At 41.2% G+C, this 25,019-nt stretch overlaps 1 protein-coding gene across 1 annotated transcript in view; it reads left to right on the top strand.

Moving 5' to 3' along the window:
* The window catches only part of LIN7A (lin-7 homolog A, crumbs cell polarity complex component), a 56,036-nt gene extending 36,768 nt beyond the window's left edge, over positions 1–19,268 (top strand). Inside the window, exons 2-6 of the mRNA XM_072146494.1 lie at positions 6,925–7,043; positions 10,614–10,685; positions 17,236–17,445; positions 17,920–18,135; positions 18,490–19,268. Of these exons, the coding sequence (XP_072002595.1) occupies positions 6,925–7,043; positions 10,614–10,685; positions 17,236–17,445; positions 17,920–18,135 (617 nt within the window). The 3' untranslated portion in view covers positions 18,490–19,268. The remainder of the gene's footprint in view (positions 1–6,924; positions 7,044–10,613; positions 10,686–17,235; positions 17,446–17,919; positions 18,136–18,489) is intronic.
* Positions 19,269–25,019: the final 5,751 nt, after the last annotated feature.

The following is a 25,019-nucleotide window of genomic DNA, read 5'->3' as shown; positions in this document are numbered from 1 at the left end:
CCTCTTTGTACCTTCTGTTATCGTTGCCGAACCTTTGCCTGACTTTGACTACCGTTTTTTGCCTACTGAATTTGTACTGCGATTCATCTGGTTTTTTGATTCTGGCTTGTCGACTACCCCTTTTTGTGTTGTCTGTCTTGTCCAGTTACGTGTGTCACTTACATAGTATAGGGACCGCCACCGAGGTTGTCCGCAGTTGCTAGAACTGTCTTGAGGCAAGCAGGTAGGGACAGTGGGAGGGGGTTCAGCCTCAGGGCTCACTGTCTGGTTGTCTTTCCTTCCCCCCCCCCGCTGAGAGAATAGCCAGCCCGAAAATATACTGTCGCTGTCATGGACAGCAGAACTACGTTGACAAATATTGTGGAACAGATGCAGCAAATCAACACCATGGTGCAGGAACTAGCTGTTCGGCTTCATGAGCAGGAGACGGCCCCACGTCAGTTTACCCTGGCTTCCCCAGCACCACCTGAGCCACCTGTACAACTCCCAGATAAGTTCAGTGGGGATAGAAAGAGATTCTGTGCCTTTCGGGAGGGGTGTAAATTGTTTTTTAGATTGCGCCCCCGCTCTTCTGGGGATGAGGTCCAGAAGGTGGGCATAGTTATGTCTCTACTCCAGGGGTCACCACAGGAATGGGCTTTCTCGTTACCTCCTAGTTCTCCTGAGTTGCAGACGGTGGATGGGTTTTTTCAGGCCCTAGGGCTACTGTATGAAGACCCGGATAGTGCAGCTAATGCTGAACGTCACTTGACAGGTCTGAGGCAGGGTAGGCGTCCTGTGGAGGAATATTGCTCGGAGTTTAGGCAGTGGAGTGGTCCCTCCACTTGGAATGACTCGGCACTCCGATTTCAGTTTCGTGTCGGACTGAATGATCGGTTGAAGGATCTGTTGGTAGCTTATCCCACTCCTAGTTCACTTGAGGATAGCATGACATTAGCTGTCCGAGTTGACAGACGCTTGAGAGACAGACAAAAGGAGAGAGGTACATCAGACGCTTTTAGACCTTCACCTATTCGTGTTACCAACCCTAGTCCTTCCCCTCCTGCTATACCCCCATCAGAGGAACCTATGCAAGTGGATTCTACTGATGCCAAGACCAGACGTGCATATCGTGTGTTGAACAACTTATGTTTCTACTGTGGGAAAGCAGGACATCGAGTCCGGCAATGTCCATCCCTTCCTGGACCACCGCCGGAAAACTTCTACGCCTGAGTGACTATCGAGGGGGTCACTCAGGCGAACAGGTAACCTTCACCAATAAGAATAAGTTATTATTGCCTATTTCATTGTCTTTGGGAGGGAGAAACATCTCTGGTCATGCTCAGATTGACTCGGGGTCTTCTGCTAATTTTGTTAACCCTATGTTCTTTTCCGGTCTAGAGGTGTGTCCCCTTCTGCTCCAATCTCCTGTTAATGTCACAGGAGCAGACTCAGCCCCCTTCGCTCAGGGGGATATACGTTACATCACTCCCTGCCTTGAGGTTAAGGTGGGGGCAGTTCATGTGGAACGTATGAAGTTTTTGTGTCTGCATAACCTGTCGTTTGATGTGATCTTAGGTTTGCCTTGGTTGGAGAAACACAATCCTGTTTTTAATTGGGCAAACCGGGAACTGGTGAAATGGGGTACTGAATGTGACTCCCATTGTGAGGTGGTTTCTTTTGCTGAGTGCTCTTCCATGGAAGAGAATATTCCGAGTTTTTTGTCCGATTATGCGGATGTATTTGATGAAAAAACTGTGGACGGATTGCCGCCACACAGATCATACGACTGTGCCATTCATAGTATATATAAGGCTGGAAGGAGACGCAAGTCCATCAAGTCCAACCTTCAAGAATTAAATAAATGTTTTATCCACATAACCTGTGATATTTTTTCTCTCCAGAAAGGTATCCAGGCCTCTCTTGAACATGTACATAGAGTCCGCCATAACAACCTCCTGCGGCAGAGAGTTCCATAGTCCATAGTTCCATTGAATTAATTCCCGGCGCCAAGTTTCCTCGAGGTCGTATCTTTAACTTGTCTTGTCCGGAAAGGGAGGCTATGCGGGAGTATATTAAGGAAAGTCTCCAGAAGGGTCACATTCGCCCATCTTCATCCCCATTGGGAGCAGGGTTCTTTTTTGTGGGTAAGAAGGATGGGGGATTACGACCCTGTATAGATTATCGACAACTTAACAGAATCACTGTTAAGAATCAACACCCGCTACCCCTGATTCCTGACTTATGTAACCAAATTGTGGGGGCCAAATGGTTTTCCAAGATAGACTTGCGAGGGGCTTACAATTTGATTAGAATCAGAGAGGGTGAGGAATGGAAGACCGCTTTCAATACACCAGAGGGTCATTTTGAATATCTAGTGATGCCTTTCGGTCTATGTAATGCCCCGGCGGTCTTTCAACATTTTGTGAATGATATATTTCGTCAGCATCTAGGTCGTTTTCTTGTGGTCTACTTAGATGACATTTTGATTTTTTCTCCCAACTGGGCTTCACACATAAAACATGTTCGTATAGTGATGGAACTGCTTAGACAAAACAGTCTGTTTGCTAAGTTGTCTAAATGTCAGTTTGGTATCCAGGAGGTCTCTTTTTTAGGTTACTACATCACCCCTAATTCCTTCCGTATGGATCCCCTTAAGGTGGTGGCCATCGAAAAGTGGGAACGTCCCAATAATTTGAAGGCCTTACAAAGATTTCTGGGGTTCGCTAATTATTATAGGAAATTTATTAAGGGGATTTCTGTTATAGCCAAACCATTTACTGATCTCACCAGGAAGGGGGCAGATCTTGTCAACTGGTCTCATGAGGCTATCCGAGCTTTTGACAAGCTCCGTAAGTGTTTTTCAGAGGCCCCAGTATTGACTCAACCTAATTTTGAACGTCCATTTATTGTGGAGGTGGACGCATCAGAGGTAGGGGTAGGAGCGGTGTTGTCCCAAGGATCGGACACTCTTACTAACCTGCGACCTATTGCGTTCTTCTCAAAGAAGTTCTCTCAAACTGAATGTAACTATGATATCGGTAATAGAGAACTATTGGCCATCAAGTTGGCATTTGATGAATGGAGGCATTTCCTTGAAGGTGCCAAACATAAGGTGCTGGTACTCACTGATCATAAGAATCTGGTTTACCTAGACAATGCTAAACGTCTCTCGCCACGTCAAGCCCGATGGGCTTTGTTTTTTACCAGATTCGATTTTGAAGTCACTTACCGACCTGGTCCCCGTAATATCAAGGCTGACGCCTTGTCTCGTAGCTTTGATATAGAAAGTTCCCCCAGGACTCAATCTGATACTGTTTTAAGACCCGGGATAGTAGTGTCTATTTTGCAACCTGACTTGGTGACCCTGATTGCAGAATCTCAGGGTCAAGCACCTCATAACACTCCAGACTCTTTATTGTATGTACCGCCTAACCTTCGACTCCGAGTTCTTGAAGAGATTCATAGTTCAGTTTTGTCTGGTCATCCAGGTGTGGCAGGTACTAAGTATCTGCTCTCACGCCATTAGTGGTGGCCATCTTGGGCTCGAGATGTCAAGGCTTTTGTCGAAGCTTGTGAGGTTTGTGCTAGGTCCAAGGTCCCTCGTAGACCACCCGAGGGTCTGTTACATCCTCTACCGGTTCCTACGAGACCTTGGACGCATCTTTCTATGGATTTTATTACCGACTTGCCACTGTCTAAGGGTAAGACAGTCATTTGGGTAGTGGTGGATAGATTTTCTAAGATGTGTCATCTCATCCCACTACGCAAACTGCCTAACGCTCGCACACTCGCCACACTTTTTATTAATCATATTCTACGTCTTCATGGGGTGCCTGAGAATGTTGTTTCCGACAGGGGTGTCCAGTTTGTGGCTAGGTTTTGGAGGGAGTTCTGTGGCAAATTAGGTATCTCTCTGTCCTTCTCGTCTGCATTCCATCCTCAGACCAATGGACAGACAGAGAGGACCAATCAATCGTTAGAGCAATTTCTAAGATGTTTCGTGGCTGATACTCAGAATAAGTGGAAAGACTTCATTTCTCTAGCAGAGTTTGCTATAAACAATCATGAACAACGTTCTATTAAGATGTCACCTTTCTTCTGTAATTATGGTTTTAACCCTAGGTACTCGTCTGTTCATTCTGCAGAATCTATTAATCCCTCAGCCGAGGTCATTTTCTCTAAACTGTGCACACTTTGGGCCCAAGCTCATCAGAACTTGGTAAAAGCCCAAGAGGCTTATCAAAGACATGCTAATAAAAGACGTATATCTGGTCAGCAATATGTACTAGGTGAGAAGGTCTGGCTTTCAGCTAAAAATCTGAAACTTAAGGTGCAGTCAGGGAAACTGGCACCCAAATATATTGGACCTTATACCATTGTGGAAATCATTAATCCGGTAACCTTTAGGTTGAAACTACCCAATGCTCTTCGTATCCATCCTGTGTTTCATAAGTCTCTTCTTAAAAGATATGTGCCATCGGTGTTGCCTTCACCTCCTCCGGCTCCACTCATCGTCCAGGGGGAATTGGAATATGAGGTGGAGAAAATTTTGAATTCCCGCTGGGTACAGGACTCCTTACAGTATCTGGTCCACTGGAAGGGTTTCGGACCGGAGGAGCGCACATGGATCTCTGCTAAAGACATGCATGCGCCCCGTCTGGTCCGGCGATACCATTTACATAATCCTTCTAAGCCTGGTCCAATGATTAAGGGTCCTGAGGCCCCTCATAAGAGGGGGGGTACTGTCAGAACCGTTCAGTGTGAATTGGGCCTCTGGAGTCTGGACACACCCGATGACTATGGTCCAGCAGTTAATGAGTTACCTGGTCTTTGCTGGACTGATGCAGCTGATTTCAGCTCCAATCAGCACTAGTCCTATCAGCTTCTTGTCTGTCTCTCCAGCTTTACTTATAAGGCTGCCAGTGGCTCTATTGCGTGCTGGCTATTGTCTAGTTCTTACCTGGATATCCCAGCTCCCCATATTTCCCTGTGACCTCTTTGTACCTTCTGTTATCGTTGCCGAACCTTTGCCTGACTTTGACTACCGTTTTTTGCCTACTGAATTTGTACTGCGATTCATCTGGTTTTTTGATTCTGGCTTGTCGACTACCCCTTTTTGTGTTGTCTGTCTTGTCCAGTTACGTGTGTCACTTACATAGTATAGGGACCGCCACCGAGGTTGTCCGCAGTTGCTAGAACTGTCTTGAGGCAAGCAGGTAGGGACAGTGGGAGGGGGTTCAGCCTCAGGGCTCACTGTCTGGTTGTCTTTCCTTCCCCCCCCCCCCCCCCGCTGACAATCCCCTAATGTTTCCATATGTTCAGGTTATAAAAATATGGCCATCATTGGTAAACCTATGAGTAGAGGTGAGAGAATCATCAAAGATTCACTTTGTAGAAGTTTCCATTAAAGGAAATCTACCACCAGGGTGAAGGATTATAAACCAAACACACTGACATACCGGTGTCTGTGCCCTCTCTGGCAGGATCTGTTCTTCTTTTATGATTTGTAAAGCGCTACGGAATTTGATGGCGCTATATAAATAAATATTATTATTATTATTATTATTATTATTATTCTTTTAGCCTCTTATGATCTTGTTTTTACAAAATAAGGCTTTAAACATTATGCAATAAGTAAGACTTATTGAGTGTACATTGTATAGCCTAAGTGTTTGTCAGGGAGTCATCTTAGGGCAACTATATCCTTAGGTTCAGTAGGCAATAAGGATGAGCAGATCTGATCAGTATGTACGAGTCGGTGACCAACATTGCAAGTTTGAGACCCGGGCTCACCCCCCACCAGTAAAACCCATGATTGGTGCTGGAACTTTGCAGGTGTTTATCATTATAATGCCACAGGAATTGACCATCAAAGGGAAAATACATAAAAATTGTATTTTCCAGTCACTGAGGTGGGGAACTGCTATATACAGGCAGTAAAGTTACCCCATCTCCTCACTGACGCTTTGGGGATTTCTACTCACACAGCCAGTTTCACTCTCAACCCCCACCTTACTGAGGAAGTGGTAAATGATATAGCAAAGCTGAGTAACAGAAAGCCACTGTCTCTCTCACCTGCTCCCCCTCCCTCAGGATCTCTTCAGTCTGGCAGTGCCATAGTCAGTGAGGAAGGCAGGGTAGCAAGACTATATAATGCAGCTGCCCGCCTCCAGGACTGTAACAGAGGAAGTCACATTTTTAGAAAAATGCTGGCTCTAATCCCATGTATAGAGACATCAATGGGACATGTATAAAACATCTAAAAGGTTCTGTGTGTGGTTTTGGGGGGGTCACTGGTGACAGGTTCTTATAAACAGTATGCTTATACTGCTGCTTATACTTGTGTGGGGATTTGGGAGCTGATAGATTTCCTTTAAGGTAGTTGTCGATGCAGTAACATGCTCTTAAAGGAAACCTGCCAGGGAATTTTTCAAAGGGCAAATACCCTTAGAGGAGCCCCTCACTAGGTTTTCTGAAGTTGAAGTATCTAGTTTGGATCAGCATACATTAATGAACCTACATACCCTCCCATACTGATGCTTCACTTGGCTTACTACACAAGCGGATAGAGTTGCTGTCTGCCCACAAGACTAATTATACTTCATTTACATATGCTGATCTAATGTTTTTAACGTTTATAACGTGACTTTTCAGAAACAGAAAATTTCCTTTAAAGAGCTGAATAGTAAGAGCTGAGTCCTAGCTCGCACAATGTTACAGAAAGTGTACTACAAAACTGAACTGTCAACTGTTTAGCCGTAACTGCGGTTTTATTAAATTTGCAAGCAAAGAGGCAATTTACATTTTTGCCTGGAACTCCTTGCTTACAACCCTGGAATCAATGTTAGTACTAAGCGTTTTTTCCCAGAGCTAGTCTGTTGTGAAAGGTTTTATGTATGCTCACTGGTGCATAACAATTGTTCTTTTGGTTTTTATATTCAGATGTTTCCCGAGCTATAGAACTATTGGAGAAATTGGAAAATTCTGGAGAGGTGCCAGTTCACAAGTTACAGTCGCTGAAGAAAGTTCTTGAAAGTGAATTTTGTACTGCTATAAGGGAGGTATGATGAAGCTTGTGTAGGTGACAATGTTAACTGGCGGAGGTTTCATACCTTCAAAGTAAAATTATACTAAATAATGATTTTTCATTATATTTAATGTATTATTATTTTTCTGAAGTATAAGCATGAATTTCTAGAGACCCACAGAAACTATTGAAACAAACTTTCTGGAAGTTTTACACTGGTAGTATACGTATTCCCTGTTCTATAAGTACATGTCCCACCCTGACCACGGATCTACTGATCTAAACTGACCACATCATTAGGATTACTACAGTGGGGGAGATTTGTCAGATTTACCATTGTTTTAATTGCTCAGAGCAACCAATCAGAGTTCTGCTTTCATTGTATAAACTGCTGTGGGATAACGAAAGCTGAGCTCCGATTGGTTTCCATGAATGAGTAGAACAATTTTGCTCTCAGACACTTCTTATAAATCGCCCCAATTACTGTCAGTTTGAGTTACATCGTTACATAGTTCATAAGGTTGATAAAAGACACATGTCCATCAAGGTCAACCTAGGAAGGGAAGGGATTGGATAAGAAAGGGATTTAGGAGAACAATTCTATATAACATATCCATCAATGTTATTTCGATGTAAAAAGCCATCTAGACCCTTCTTGAAGCTCTCTGCTGTCCCTACTGTGACCGGCCCCTGAGGCAGGCTATTCCACAGGTTGACAGTTCTTACAGTAAAACAGCCCTGTCACCTCTGGTGATCAAACCTTGTTTTCTGCAGGTAGAGACAGTGCCCCTTGTCTTTTGATTTTATTTAACCTGGAACAACTTTTTATATGGACCATTCATATATATGTATAAATTAATCATGTCCCCTCTTAGTCGGCTCTTTTCGAGATTAAATACATCTAGTTGTTTAAATCTTTCCCCACGACTGAGACCTTCCATAGCTCTTATAATTTTTGTGATATTGTACCCTCTCAAGCACCAGGACATCCTTTCTATGGACTGGTACCCAGAACTGGACAGCATATTCCAAGTGAGGCTGAACCAATGCCTTGTACAGTGGTAATATTACATCGCTATCCTGTGAGTCCACTTCACTTCTGATACATGGCAAGATACATGGCAAGATTAGAGGCAGCTGATTGACATTGCACACCCAGGTCCTTCTCAAAGAGAGACTCATATATAATGGACTCAAAACCAAGAAAAATTCCAAAGTACCCATTAGGAAAAGTGCAAATGCCACAAAATTCTAATAGTCTAAGAAGGTAAATGTTGTATAAAAAATAATGCTCTCTTCATGTAGTGATCTTTTTTATTATCTTTATTATTAACATTTAGTAATGGTAAGAATAAAAGAACACAACATAAACACTTGGTGGCAATTCTTGCACAAGTATGCCAGTACAATATTCCCATCCCTATGCCATCTCCCCTCCAAGTGGACAGGAAGGGATGTGAAGTGGACCATGCCATGCCGTAGATGGGGCCAGCACCTGGCATGGACTCCACACAATGGCGCTTTAGCTATGGCCAGCACCAGTTTCTGACAATTAAGTCTGATTCATTAACACATATTTTCCTTTTAAACTGCTATTAAACAACATTTAAGAGACATTAAACATCTTTATTTTTAATTTATGTATGCTGTTTTAAGTTAAAAGGCATGATATAAAGTCAATATAAATATTACAGCATTAATTAGGAATAATATTATGACTCGGAGACCATTTACGAAACAGAATAAATTAAGAGCCAAACATTTTCTTTGGGCTCATTTGCCATCGGAGCCAAACAATTTCTCTCCAATTGGATTACTGCCTTTCAATCGCCCAAATTGAAGCACATTTCCATAATAATGATATTCATTAAATCCCTGAAATGCCTTATGTTTCCTTGGTCAACAAGCGGAACTAGTCCAGCCATATTGTTCCTTCATATCCCAATTATTATTTTTTTTAGTTTTGACAGCAATCTACAGTCCAGATACTGTTTTGTACAGAGCATAACATGATTTGCTATCATAAGTCATAAGTATCACTATTTTTTGTTAGGTTGGAAATGCACAAGAAGTTTTTTATACGGTTTCTAGTGCGGTTGTTTTTTCTTTACATTTTTTGGTAAAGCCAGAATAGGCACATGCAAGAAGGAAAAAGTATAGGTCGTCTCTTCTGAATGAGAAAAACTGCTCAAAAAATTGCTATGAAATGTTTATGTGTAATTTTGCTGCAGGCGCTTTTCTTTTTCCATGACCGATATGCAGGTTACTCAGAAGATCTCCTGTAGCTTTTAACCATTGCATTGAATAGAAAAGGCCACAGCTCACATCTAAGTTATTTAATCAGTTTTTGTATCAGTTACATGTGCAGCCCGTGTTAACAAGCACATGTATTAGTCCGATCCCACAGACTGCATACCATGCATCAGACAGGAGTTCTTGCTTATTAAGACATATTACACAAGGACTCCCTGTCAGCTGACTCTGTATTAACTGTTACAGTATCGGCACTGAAGTTCTTGCATCATATTTCTGGATAGTGCAAGTTTCCATGTTTGTGTGCAGAAGGACCAGGTATGGTGATGGTGTGCAATGGAGATGCAGATAATGGAGTGTATGATGTAGCAATAAGGCCAAACATTGCTATTTTTTTTCATTGTAAATAATAAAGGGAACCTTCCATATATACAAGTCTTTGCAAACCGATGGAAAACATTAGGACTTCCTTTTAAAATAAGAATAATGGAGAGTACCAGCGCTGATGTAAACTTAGCCTTACTGATGCATAAAAACTGATAAAATGAGCCTAAAAGGCTCTTGTGAGTAATAAAGGAGGTGTTGACTGACCATAACTGATATTCTTCACAACACAAGTTACCTGGCTCCACAGGTTTTTCATCCAGTATGTGGAGAGGCTTTAAGTCCCATACACTAAACATTGGCCTTTTGGGAAGTAACAAAGTCTATATAAATCTATATGCAGATTGCTTGGCCTAATGGCAGCTACAAGTGTTCAAAACTTTGATTGAAGAAACCAAATAAGTGTCAGTGCTTCACATATTACTGGAACACATATACTAAGAGTGGTGCAAACTGCACTAAATGTGGTTTACCTGTGCATAGTGCAGTGTGTGCCAGAATCATGAAGAACGGGCGTCAGAAATCATGAGTGTGGTACTTCCCTGCACTGGCCTGACAGAGTTCACCAACTTTTTTCGGTGCACCTTTAACATAGGGGGTGCGACAGACTTTGCATAATAAATCTGGCACATGGTCTGACTGAGCGCTGAGATACTTTGTGTTGCATGATGCCCAGTGCAGCTGTGCCGCAAAAGGATCACATGGACACAATTGTGGCGCGGACACTTAAATACCTGTGCATGCAGTTTACACCTAAAAGAATGTCTGCAAAGTCTGACATAAAACTGGTGCAAAGCCCTTAGTAAATGTGCCCCACTGTATTAGGAATACTGCTTTTATTAGATTTATGAGAAACATATACACACCCTATTTTTCTGTATTCACTTTGCATTTTGGTGCTACAAAAATGTATGTGATTTCTATATAATAACTGCTCATTTTGTATCCCATACATTTCTCTTTTCAGGTTTATCAATACATGCATGAAACAATTCCTATTAATGGCTGCCCAGAATTCCGTGCTCGTGCCACCGCAAAGGTAAGGTCCCAGTATCTTTTTCCATTTCTATTTACTTGGTATAAAACAGCATTTATATGTATTTCCTTCAATTAGTATCCTGTCATATATTGAAGTGCTAAAAGTAGAAAAAGGAATAAATTTATCAGAACTTTCTGAGGTAAAACTGTTCTAATTGCCCATGGAAGTCAATCAGATATCAGCTTTCATTTTATAAACAGCTGTGGGAAAATGAAAGCTGAGCTGTGATTGGTTGCCATTGGCAACTAGAACAGCTTTGCTCTCAGACATTTTTGATAAATCTCCCCCAAATTTTGTTTATCAGCTCAGACCCAATGGGGCATATTTAACAGGACCTCTGCGCACCGCCAGTGGCACAGAGGCCCTGAAATAATCGCAAATGCTAGCTTATTGCTAGCTTTTGCGATTATTTGCCCCAATCCGCCACCTTCACGCCAGTGGGGCGTGAAGGGGGGGGGGCGCGGCCGGCCGAGCGGGGGGGCGGACGGGAGTGGGCCGGTACGGGGCGTTACTGTCCCCGCGCCTGCGCACTCGCTGCTGCCGGCGACTTTTCATACGTGAAAAGTCGCCGGCTGCGTTTTTTTTCGTATGATAAATATCCCCCATTACCTCACATAAGACTGAGCTGTGAATGATAAATGTCATCACAATCTGTGAATTTTTTTCTTTATGGCAATCACTGCACTTTTTTTTTAGAATTGAAGGGATTGCAGTGTTCATTGGATCACAGTAGTCTCTTCAAAAGGTTCTCTTGAGTCACAGATCTGATGTATTTTAGTATTGGAAACTATTATAAAGTCTACCTTTTATTATCAACCATTTCTTTCATTTCAATGTACTGAAACCATTGACCACCAACCAGGGGTTGTCCACTTTCAGCAAATAATTCATATGGTTTGTGTAAGGAAAACTTACAATTTCCCAGTATACTTTCTGCATCAATTCCTCATGGTTTTCAAGTTCTCTGCTTTCTGTCCTACTATAGAAAGATTCTATGTTTACTTCCACTAGATAGAAATCTGTCCATGGTCTTGTGGTTCACAGCTTGTTAGTATTACCGTTTTGATCACACCTGCGTGTCCATCAAAAGACCATGGACAGATTGGGGCAGATTTATCAAGCAGTCTGAAAGTCAGAATATTTCCAGTTGCCCATGGCAACCAATCACAGCTCAGCTTTCATTTCACCAGTGCTCATGAGTAATTTAAAGGGGAGCTGTGATTGGTTGCCATGGGCAACTGGAAATATTCTGACTTTCAGACTGCTTGATAAATCTGCCCCATTGTATCCACTAGAAGTAAATATAGAAGCTTTCTATAGCAGGACAGCAAGCAGAGATATAGAAAACCGTGAGGAATTTATACAGAAAGTATATTGGAAAATTGTATAACTTTTAATTACACAAACAGTGGTACACGGTAAGGTTTTCTCGTATGGGATGGCGCTGCGTCGTCCGGTGCAATAACTCGGTATTGAGTCAGGATTGAGTATTTTATTGGTTACTATACAACGCATTTCAGCTCTGAACGAAGCCTTCGTAGCCAAAACGCGTTGTGTATTAACCAATAAAATAATCAAAAGTTATTGCACCGGACAACGCAGCTCCATCCCATAGGAGAAAACCTTACCGTTTACCACTATCACTCGCATGCCCCCCATTCTGGGTGAGCAGACTGATGTCTTGTGGCAGGCAGCATCCTTAACCTCCATCCGCCAAAGGACCCTAAACAGGACCTCTACGCAACTTAATACACTCAAAATCTTTGTCAACCAGGTGAGAGTTGAATCTTTATCCTTTACACAAGCTGTTGAAAGAACACACTTGGGTCTCTTTGCGCTTCTCTTTTTGTCTCTCCCTGGATTGTCCCGCCCTGCACAAGTGCAGAGTTTCAAAAAAAAACCATACCCGAGCCCAGTTTTCATAGATTACGCAAACAGTAGCAATTGTTGAAAATGGACAACCCCTTTAATACAAAGAGGCAGATTAAAGCTTTGCTCATAGACCTCCCGTTCTATGATTGCTGAGCTGTAACCTATACTGTACCTAGTAATGTTCATATAGAGTGTTACATATAGATGCCAGTGTACTTGAAGTACCGGATCTTTTTGGTAAAACATACTTTTAACACCCACTAGTGTTCTTTTATACTCTATTATATTCCTGAATAATCCCTTAAATGAAGGTATTTTCTTTTACATAAAACTATTTTAACTTAAAATGGAAAATGCATTAGAATAGTCTGTTTTGATAAGTTCTACATACATCTAATTTCTTTGTACTAAGTGAATTGGAACCACATGAGATCATATTCAAAGTAGTCTACATTTTTTGTTCAGCATGCAAATGTTTTATGATATGTAAAATAGCTGCATGGGGAAATAACTGTCTTCAAATCCAGGGGAAGAGCTGCACAGTGGAACAGCCTGTGAATCTGTAGAACGGAGGGCTCTAGTAACACCCACAAGAGCTTTTCAGGCTTATTAGCATAATTTGAAGAAATTATTTTAGAAGGAAGGAGGCCATAGATAATAAATATAAGGACATTACCAGAGTCACAGTGCATGGATCTGTGAGTAAATTTCCCTGGTTTATCCATGTTTGATTTTGATGGTAGATTTCCCTTAAAGTGGTTATCCGATTGTTCTGGGGGCAGGCTGGTGAGGCATTTTGAAAAAAAACAAACCTGTACTCACCTCTTCCATCACCCCAGGCGTCCTGTGCCACCGGCTCGCCGTGCTGTGCCCCTGTCTGTTTACAGGGGCACGGAATCTCCGGTGAGATTCGCTTCTGCCCACCTGTACCCTATCTCAGCACCTAATACAGCACCCTATTGGGCCCTATTGTAAAAATGATTTTAGAAGAAAGGAGGCCATAAAAACCAAATATATGAAGATTACCAAAGTCACTGAGCCTCGATCTATAAGTAAGTACCTCTGGTTTATCATGTTTGACTTTCATGATAGATTTCCTCGGAGGTCCTTGGCCTACTTAAGACCCCATGGGGATCCTGTGACCTTCCTCTGAATACATTTTTTCTATTTGATCCAAAAGTGTTTCATAATTCAGTTTAAACCATGAGTCCAGCTGAGTTTGAATTTGGGTTTTTTCTTTTTACAGACGACGGTCATTGATATTAGGTTATACTGTTTACCAATTTTAACAATGTTCTCTGAGCATTTTATGTTTGGAGCCATGGATTCATAGGGGATGGTTTTACATTTAAACACCCATTCTCAGAGATAAAACTGTAAATGATACTCATTTTTTACTTTAAAGAAAACCTACCACTAGAGATCTACTTATTGATGGAGATCCAGTGGTAGGTGCATCTAATGTATGTAAGGATAGCCCTTTATAGGGCTAATCCTTTTATCCCCTCTATCTTTGCTAATCTATAATCAGGATAATATGCAAATTTTAAAAGAGGCTACTAGGGGGTGGAGTAGCTGAGGCTACAGTGTGCGGCTACTCCACACCCCAGTAGCTGCTTTGATCCTTCTACCCAGACATTTCCAGCTCCTTGTATCTGCGCAAACTCGTCCACAAAGCCAGAGTTCTGCGCATGCATAGTAGCTCCAGCTCTGGAGGCGAGTTCTCGCAGACGCTGGCCTTTGTTTTGTGCATGCACAGGACTCCGGCTTCGCGGATGAGGGCACGCAGCTCTTTGTAGCTGCGCACTGAAGATGTCAGGGAAGCAGGATCAAAGAGGTTACTTGGGCATGGTGTAGCCACGCAGTGTGGCCACAGATCCAGCTACTCCATGCCCCAGCAGCCTCTTTGATCCTGAAAATTTGCATTTTACCCTGATTAAAGATTAGCAAAGATAGGGCTATCCTAACGTACGTTAGATGCACCTTAATAGGTAGATCTGCAGTGGTAGGTTTCCTTTAACCTAATGAGGATTTCATCTTTATATGCAGCTATGTAATGTGTACAATCTTGCACCATAACACCCAAATTAATTGGTGTAGTCTAACAAGTTGATTTAAAGTTTCTATCACTAAGACAAAAAGAAAAGGGGAAATCCTGCCTAGTCCCATTGGAAATTTCACAATTGGGTGATAACAAGCCATTCACTCACACAGGAGCTGAAAGGCAAGTGTACATAGACCTAATGTCTGCTATCTTTTGTTCAGGGAAGCAGTAGGCCTTGACCACATCCATAGACAATAGTGCCAAGGGAACGACTTTGAACTGAATGTACTGTGTCAGGTTAATAACTTTCAAAGTGTTTTCTTTGCCCTCTTTATGAGAGTATTATCTGATCTATTCTTTACAAATCAGGTTGGAAAGGAGAGATTTTATTCTATTGGCTATAAGCTTAACATGTTGTTTGATATTCACATTTAGAAACTAGATTACATAATAACTGCCACCCTACATAGGGTCTTTCCTTTCTTTGGGCAGAACTGTGATATGTGAATCTTGTTGATGAAGCGAGGAAGTATGTGGCAGTTGTTGTTTCTTAAATTTATTGTAGTAACTTGCAGTTCAGGATTAGAAGTCTCCTTGAGAACCATTCCAAAAGAGACCCCCGTTGGGTAGGGATAGCATCAGGAGTACAGATGTGTTGAGTTCCCATGAACGTCCTGTCTTGTGGGCCTCCAAAACCATAGTTAAGGTTGTCCCAGTTTTTTATGTATCTCACAAAATCGGGTGTTAGCATTTTTCAAAGTTTCCTTTTGAGAATTGAGGTTTGTGACTTACTTGAGGGAGAGTCTGTCCTCTGTATATTCCACGTAAGAATATTCACATGACAAGAATGGCAGCAGTTGCTGAACAGGTTAACTAAACCTTATAAAGAAAACCTATCATCAGGAATCTACCGTTGGTAGTAGATCTGATGGTAGATTCCTCCGACCCTAACCTTTAATTTACTTTAACCTAATCTAATTGCTTAACAATGTAATATGTAAATTACCAGAGAAATTGCAGAGTCTACTGAGGCGTATACAAGCCTGGTTGAGCACCAGGAGCTAAGGCTACACCATGCCCCAGTAGCCATAGCAGTGCCACTTCCTTCCTTGATCTTGGTGTGCCCCTCTTCATGCTCACGCCTATGCGCAGGAACCAAACGTGCCCCCGGCTTCTATGGAGCTCTGTGCATGTCCAGTAGCTCCTGCTCCCGTGATCACCTGAGCGATAATACATGCGGCCTGCACAAAAGCAAGAGCAGGAGAATGGAAAAAGAATCTATTTCAGATGGTAGATTCCTGATGGTAGGTTTCCTTTAAGCTTACAGACAACTGCAAGTGGGCCCTATACAAGTTCTGACTCTTGGAAGAAAGAATGAGAGTCAGAGGTTCATACAATCTGACCTGGTTGTTGTGTGTTAAGGGTCTCCAGAGTATGGGGAGATGTTTACCTGATCCAGCACTCCAATATGGCTGAAGTAGACTGCGTCAGACCCTAATGCTTGAGTGGATGCAATTCTGAACTCTTTGCATTAATTTGCAAGGCTAGTACTGATGGTATAGGCATAGCTACTGATGGGTGTTTGGCTACGGGAGAAGCTGGCTGAACATGATCTGTGAGATCTCTTGGCAATGTGCTGGGCAGAGATTTCCCCTTGACACTCCAAACGGGAGCCAAAATGGTCTCTGCGGCCTTCTTAACGTAGGGACCAGGAGAGTTGAGCAAGAGTCTTCAGCTGCCCTGCTGGGGTGGTCATGTTATATAGTTTTTGTGTCATAGTCACCCACAATAAAGTTCCTGGTCTTGTCTGCATCCACTAAGCCAGGTCGGGCTTACCAATGGCAGTGTCTGGTGTAGGCTTCAGAGTTTATCATTTGCCAAGTCATATCCTCGGGCCTGGGATGATGTCAGGTACTTTTCTGCTTAAAAGGAGCCAAGATAAAGTAGGATTAAAGGTCACTCAGCAGATTCCTGTGCGACCAATCTATATTCCAACAAAGCACATTATCCATTTTCTTGTGTTTTTATTTAGAAATATATTGCAAACATGCTGATATTTCCATTAGTTAAATTAGGATATTTATTATTTATTCAAAAAATGTTTTTTGCAATTCAGGTTGAACACCGAAAGACATGCTGTGTATTTTCCTGAGAATGAAGTCCCAGCTAGAATTTCATTACTTCCAGCATTTTCTTACCCTAAAAATACACTGTCACAACATGTTTATCTCATTGCAATATTATTGCATTATAGTCTGCAGAGCCCCCTGCTGGCACCACTCTCACTTTTCTTAAAAGGTGTCTTGTTACGATGGATAGAGCTATTTTTCTGCCACATTAGGCAATGGCTGTTTGCTTTGATGTTGCAAGTCATGTAAATGAGAATGCACATCAGTGGATAAGGCAGAACACTCTTGTTGGTGTGTTACATCTAATCAGATACAATACATGAATCTACAGGGTGGATTTTGTTTCTTATGTCTTGTACATCCTGCTAGTACCATCACCACATTATAGATTTGTTATAATATTCCTATATAGGTAAAAATGATGCCCCTCCCATCAAGTGGCAGAATAATATCTAAGTCAATAACATTTCATAACCTTTTGTAAATTTGTGCCCTTTTATTTCAGGCAACAGTTGCTGCTTTTGCTGCTAGTGAAGGCCATTCTCACCCTCGTGTCGTGGAGCTGCCAAAAACTGATGAAGGCCTTGGCTTTAATGTCATGGGAGGAAAAGAACAGAATTCACCAATTTATATCAGTCGCATAATTCCAGGAGGTGTGGCAGAGAGACATGGAGGACTTAAGAGGGGAGACCAGCTGCTTTCAGTAAACGGAGTGGTACGTTTTTTTTTTTTTTTGTCTATAACTTTATAATTTACTGGTATAACGGTAACCCTATGTAATGTCATACAGGTTATGGACAAAAAGTAAACAGCATAAAAAGTATTAGTTGTGTGATAATGGGAAAAATAATCTGGAATTTCTTGTCTGCACATGAAAAGTATACTTTTTTTTTCTTAAAAGAGGACCTATCACCCATATTACTAAAGTAAGCAGCTCCTAGTGCTACTACAGATGTAGCAGTGTTACACTACTAGCGTCATCGGTAACCTTCGATAACTCTAGCAGACACTTTTGAGCAGGCGTTTCTATTGTACAGCGCGGCAGTGTGTACTTTACTAAGCAGCTCTTAGTGCCTTTTATATGGGCGACAGGTCCTCTTTAATCCTTACCCAGACTCTGTGGTGTGTTCCAGAATCCTAAAAAAAAACCCTTCAATGATGATACATTTTTGTATTTCTTTAAATGCAGAGTGTAGAAGGGGAACATCACGAGAAGGCAGTCGAGCTACTGAAAGCCGCAAAAGACAGTGTCAAGCTTGTGGTGCGATATACACCCAAGGTGTTGGATGAGATGGAGGCGCGTTTTGAGAAGCTGAGGACTGCAAGGCGAAGGCAACAACAACAGTTACTAATTCAGCAGCAGCAACAACAGCAACAGCAGGCACAGCAAAACCATATGTCGTAGGTGAGAGTTTTCATTGCTTTCAATTCTTACCTGTTAACATTGCATTGATTTAGCTCTCAATGCATTAGTTACGTTTTTTTCCTGTTCCGATCTGCAATATGGTCACAGGTTATATCCAAGTATATATTAGTACCATAGCAGCAGCTAGAAAGAGAAAAAGCCATAATATATATATATATATATATATATATATATATATATATATATATATATATATATATATATTATAGTACCATAAGCCCTTAAAAATGTAGCATTATTTAGTAACCTGAGCAATGTTAAACTGTTAAACCCTATGACCCTAACAATCTTTTGGTTTGCTCTCAGTTGTTTTGCTCTTTCCTTTCACTGCAGGTTTTTCTCCAAAAAGAAACAGCGATAGATCAGTGGCAATGAAGCAATTCCACCAGGAGTCCATTTTCCAAGGGATCAGAAGAGAATTTGTTCTCATTATCCAGCATAGAAATAGATCGATATTCCTTTGGCTGAGCTATTTAAAAGCTTTTACTATAAAGGTGATGTGTTTGATAGTTAGGAGAAACTCTTTGTTTTGGACTTCCCCTCCAATATTTATTGTGACCATATAATTTAGTATTGTGTAAAGAGGATGAAGAAGTCTGTATTGATGAGTTTCTATCTATAGTTGGGTCTGAGTGCCAGGGACTGTGTCTAGAAATCCTCATTATTCACTGGACACCGAACTGCATCAGTTTAGTGCACTAACAGATCAGCACTTGTATACACTCAAGAATAATATCATGTACTGTATATTGTATAACTTAAGACTTGTTGTTTGTAAGAAAATTCAATATTTTTTCCTTATTACATTTCTACAGTTTTATGTTATTAGGCAGAGCAACATTTCTCTTTGTGTTTTGTACGTTAAAGCAATGTTAGATACTGTAGCTGCTGCAAATGTAAAAGATACCTGTATTTTACTTACAATTATTGTATGTAGCATTGATGACCATATTGTATATCAAACATATATTATTTGTCCTTGTGTTGTACATGTTTTATTGCATATTTTACCTTTATGTTACTGTTGTATATACTTTATATACTTTTATTTATGTCTGCCCAGTGTTTATATTAGGCATTTACCATCAGAATTAAATATTTTTTAATTAAAATTGCCTTAAAAGTTTGTTTTATATAGGAAAACATAGTATATGAGGTGCAAGAAGGCCCAACGTTATTCCTACAGTGCTGATCCAGAGACAAAAATAATAAGACAGATGCCGATTGACCCAAAATAGGAAATAGGAAAGTTCTCAATTCTCAACATAGCAGAAATCCATGGGTCAACATCATATCAAGGAAAATCCCATAATATCTGACATTTTTACATTTACATTTTTACCTCTAGAGCATACTTGTTCAATGTTTCAACTATCACAACATCCTTGTCACGGGTGATCCATGTCACGGATAGCGGGTACACCCATTCTCCGCTAGCTGCCTGTCCCCGTCCCCCATCCCGCACTTACCTCTTCTGGCTGTGCTCTGGGTCCTGGTGTGCAGGCCGCACGCCTCCAGGCCACGCTCTCCCACTACTAGGCCGCGCGCTCTCACTTCTCTAAACTTCCCATTGGCTCTGGTCAGTTCCGGGTTTCCTATATAACCCGGCGGCTCCCTTCACTCCCTGCCGGATCTTAAGGTCTTCCCAACTGAAGTGAAAACCTCCTGTGTGTATCCCGAGGTTCCATTCCTGTGGTCCGTATCCTCTGGTCCATATCCTGTGGTATGTACATTTTTATGTGCTTGCTGAAAGGATTCATGTGCCCCGATATTCAAAAGCAATTCATATATTCAAGGACAATTAATGCATTATTCAGTTGCTTTAATTAGTACATGGCTAGTGTGGTGGGTGGGGAGGGGTTGTTGGGTGTTTGTGACATTTTTATTGATTTTTGAGAATCAGTTTAAGACATATTTTCTGTTATGCTGGGTTTAAAGGAAATTAAATGTTTCATTTTGTACATTTATTCCTAATAAATAAATTCATTTGCCTTCTATTTTCGAAAGGAGATTTTCTAGTTCACCACCAGGAATATCCAAGCTGATTTGAGTAATGGCCCATCCTTTGATCCCCTTGAGATTACAGTTATGTTATCTTGTCAAGATAACCAAGTGCGCTATATTACCATTTTACATGACAAGTGGAAAGAAACGGATCCAACTCTGAATCTACACTGACATGTACTTCAATTGGATCGCTTATCATGAAAAGTGCACAAGCATCTTGTGGGTATAGAAAGGGTAACACCATTGGGAACCAATTGGTCAGGCGTCATTTCTCACTTGACAACCATGCAAGATGACACAAATATCCAGGTCTCTGAGTACCTTGTCAAAAACTGACCAAGAAAAAGACCTTTGAAGACAGAAGTGGAAAGGTGTACCACATTGGGGAACATATTACCGTATTTTTCGGCCTATAAGGCGCACCGGACTATAAGGCGCACCTCTAATAAATGCCTGCTAAGACATCTAGGTTCATATATAAGGCGCACTGGAGTATAAGGCGCAGGATCAAATGCAGTACCTAAAAATGACCAGCAGGTGGCAGACCTGTGCACAGTTCAAGCCAGCTACACTTCCCGGGAAACTTGTCTTCAGCGTGTCAGAGAGCTCCGATCTCAGAGGTATGGGCTGCTGGGGGTTAATGCAGGGTGATGCAGCAGGGGTTAAGTGGTCTCCCTCTGCCCCTTCTCCTTCCCTCCTCAGCCAGGGTGTTATTCCTGTGGGGTTCCCTGTGGCTCCTTCTCTTTCCCCTGTTACAGGGCTGTCAGGTATGGGGGATTGGTTACTGATGATGATGATGATTGCCTCGTGGTCGGCACTATGGCAGCTCCGGTCACTCCCTGCTAGGGGAGGGCAGGATGGGCACAATGTTAGTTGTGGTGCCAGGACACTTCAGGAGCTAGGGACCCTGTATACTGTGTGGGAAGGTGCAGGAAATTTCTGGGGATGGAGCTATTAAACACTGGTAAATGTACAGTACATCTTGTCTTTAGCACATTTCTGTATAGGTTCATATATAAGGCACACTGGCCTATAAGGCGCACCTTTGATTTCTGAGAAAATTAAAGGATTTTTGGTGCGCCTTATAGGCCGAAAAATATGGTACCTGCAATTTGAGTGGAATTAGAGAATTGAAAGTCCAGCATCAAAATCTATAACAAGATGCAATCAGAATAAGTGAAGAAATATAACATTTCAACCAACTCCAATTGCAGAACATTTTCAGAAAAAAAGATAACTGTAATCCCAAGGGGCTCAAAGTCCATTACCCAAACCGGCTTGGATATTGGTGATGGTGACCTAGACAGTCTTCTTTTGAAAAGTCCTAAGTTTATTCATTTAGCTTTTCTGTATATTTCAATAAAATAGCATTTTGGTTACAAGGCAGAATATACTGTACAGTATAAAACACCATCTACAATGCTAACACAATAGTTATGTCCAGATTCTTGATAGATAATTGAGTGATCAGCCTTAAGAATGCAACTGAAATACAGAATTATCATGGCTAAATATAACTAGAGATCCTCTGAAAGGTCATTTGGGAGGTTAATAAGTCCTTGCGTACTGATAATAATGTGAGTCAGATCAGGGACACAAGCTGGTAATGAAAAGGTTCACTGTTGAGTCTGTCAGATGGCACAATAGTCGGCTCTTCACCTTAGTTCCACCATTGATATCATCTGGGAGGAAGCATCTGCTATGAACACTATCATGACACTCCTACCAGCTTCGGTGTGTATTGTTTTGTGATTACTGTTATTATTTTTAACAGCTTTTCATATTATGCCTGCAGCTTTTACATAATGTCAGTATGAACAATGTAACAGTAAGTGGGCTATCTTATCTACCATGTTCATCTTGCCCCACTAGAAAAGCGCAGAAAATGTGAGATTGTAAAGTACTTTTAGCTGACTTCACATGTATGAGTTATTTTATACCTTGGCCAGATAAAACTGATGATATATTCATACACCATCTAGCAAAAGCCAAACAGCTGCATGTAATGTTTCCTATGCTTGATGCCATAAACAATAATCATAGTAGTTTCTTTCTGGTGTTTGAACATTATGCTGGAAACAAAGGACATGTGTGTAAATCCAGAGTCTTTATACCCTGATTGTATCATTACATTCATACATTAGTGCTTGCTCCATGTCTCCAGATTTCTGTTTTATTAAGTAAAACTTATATATAATGTAAAGTGGCACTTAAATGGATGAGAGGATTCAGTGATACGTTACATTTTAAGCTCTCAAGGCTCCGCAACATAGAGACAAAAAAGTAAATAAAATGTCAAAATACAAATTCCCCAAAGCTCCTTTCACATATAAAAAGTTATACAGACGGTCCCCTACTTAAGGACACCCGACTTACAGACAACCCATAGTTACAGACAGGCCCCTCTGACCTCTGGTGAAGCTTTCTGAATGCTTTACTATAATCCCAGGCAGCAATGATCAGCTGTAAGGTGTCTGTAATGAAGCTTTATTGATAATCCTTGGTCCCATTACAGCAAAAAATGTTTAAACTCCAATTGTCACTGGGGCCCAAAATTTTTTTGTCTGGATCTAAAATATACAGTTTCGACTTACATACAAATTCAACTTAAGTACAATCCTCCAGACCCTATCTTGTACATAACCCAAGGACCACCTGTATATGGATATTTGGTGAAAATTTGGGAAAATTCTCGATTTTCAAAATTCGAAATGTTCTACTTTTTCCATTCATAGTCATAAAAGCAAAAAAACTTGATAATTAACATTAACCGAATGTCTGGTTTATGTTGACATGTTTTTTGGGGCTTTTTTGCAGTCTGGGTGCAATTATTACAAGGGGCATTATATATATAATTTCATTAGAATGGCATAGTATTTATTAATGTATTAGAAAGGGCACACTTTATATTAGTTCATTACAATCGGAACAATACGTATTAGTTCACTACAAGAGCAGAGTATGTATTAATTATTACAAGGGACAAAGTATATATTAATTAATTACAATGGACACAGTTTTAATTAGTTACAAGGGGCACAGTATATATTAATTCTTAACAATAGGCACCATATTTATTAACTATAATGGGCACATTATATATTAATTCATTACAATGGGCATGTCAAGGCTCAAGGTTAGTGAATCCCCTGGACCACCAATACAAGCCGACACCTAGGACCGGAATCTAAGTGGCACCCAGTCTTCACCAGAGACCGCCGCAAAACAGGATGGTCTTGCTGCGGCGTGGTACCACCAGGTCGTTCCACAGGTGCGACTTGTCCATAGTGGCAGCCAAGGTTGAGGTACTGTATTCATGTCCATAGGCACCCTTTTTTTTTTGTTTTTGTGTTCCATCATTTGTAATTAATTTATGTAATGTGCTATTATAATAATTCATGGGGGATGCATTGTATATACTAACTGAGGTGGATGCTGCTGCACACACCAGAAGCAATGGGGCACACTTACTTACCCGGTCCGGGGACTTCACGGAAAGAGCATTGTCCGACGAGATTGCACTGAATGCGATTCACTAAGATCATGCACCCAATATCGTCCATGTGTTGCTTCCCCGCTCAGGTCCGCTGGAGTTCACCTCCTTCTTTCTGGTGCATGTAAGTGCATTGTCTTGCGACATTTTAAAAGTTAAATTCCGTGCTCAGTCCGAATCAGTCAGATTGTCTGACAGCACCCCCCCCCCCCAATTTGTGTTGCATGGAAGCCGGAGCAGCTGCGCCAAAAAGCGATCGCGTGCGACATAATCCCTGTGCAGACACCTGTTAAATACCTGTCAAAGCCGTGCATATCCTGAAAACAGTGTAAATGAACCCTAGTGTGTTTAATATATTTAAATTGAAGGAAGGGCTGTTTTTTCGTTTTCATTTTTTATAACAACTTCCTTTTCTGAGATTTGATTAATAAGGTCACATCCATCATTTGCAAAAGCTCTTTAACCTCAAATCAACATAGTTGATGGTAAAATGCAAAGATGGTAATATCTGAATAGAACCCTGATGGCAACTTATATATGCAATATGCGTCAATCCCGGCAGGATGCTCCTGGATCCACTGGGCTCTGGGATTTCTTTGCCGTGTTTTGGCAACTTTATGTACTGGACATGTCACCAAGGCAGCATGCAGTGACACTCTTGAGACTAAGTGACCAATATACAAATTATTTTGTATATCAAAGTATTACATGAATATTTTATTAGATTTTAAATGTTCTAGTAATACAAAAGGTTACTTGCACTATTTTTGCCCCCAGGACTCTGCACATATTTTAAAGCTTCAGATTTTAAAATATTGGCATTTTGTTTTACATCACAAGTCACAGCTTACTGTTGTCAAGGTAACCACACGTATGCTGCATCTAAAGCTTAGAAGGAAAGAAAGTCAGAAAAGTGAGAGGAATTCTGTATTGTCTGAAATCATGTCGCCCACCAACACAGGGACAAAAGGGTTTCTTTTTGAGCCATGGCCTTGAGGTTAAGTGTCACCAATGAAACGGAGGTCATAGTGAACACTGTCTATAACCAAGAACATACATGTTTTGTTTGTGGTAAGTCACTATATTAACTGTTGTCCGTTTAGTGATTATGACTATTTATATAGCCTAAAATAGCATACAGTGACCTTGGCTGACAATAGAGGCAGCATTGTCTGGATCACTGCAGAACCAAAGGGCTTGAAACTTCTGACATTATGGGGGTTATTTATCATTAGGCAGGCTCCTTGGCACAGTTTTATGTATGGTTTTTGGAGTGTCTTTGCCCCTTTTATAAATGTTCTCATGGTCTACTTTCTGTCTCAAAGAGGTCCTAAAAAGTCTCAAAATGCATAAAAAGTCCCAT

The sequence above is a fragment of the Engystomops pustulosus genome, chromosome 4 (assembly GCF_040894005.1).
Source record: "Engystomops pustulosus chromosome 4, aEngPut4.maternal, whole genome shotgun sequence".
Taxonomy (NCBI): Eukaryota; Metazoa; Chordata; class Amphibia; order Anura; family Leptodactylidae; genus Engystomops; species Engystomops pustulosus.
The sequence above is the reverse complement of the archived record's forward strand: the minus strand, read 5'-3'. Positions and strand labels throughout refer to the sequence as shown.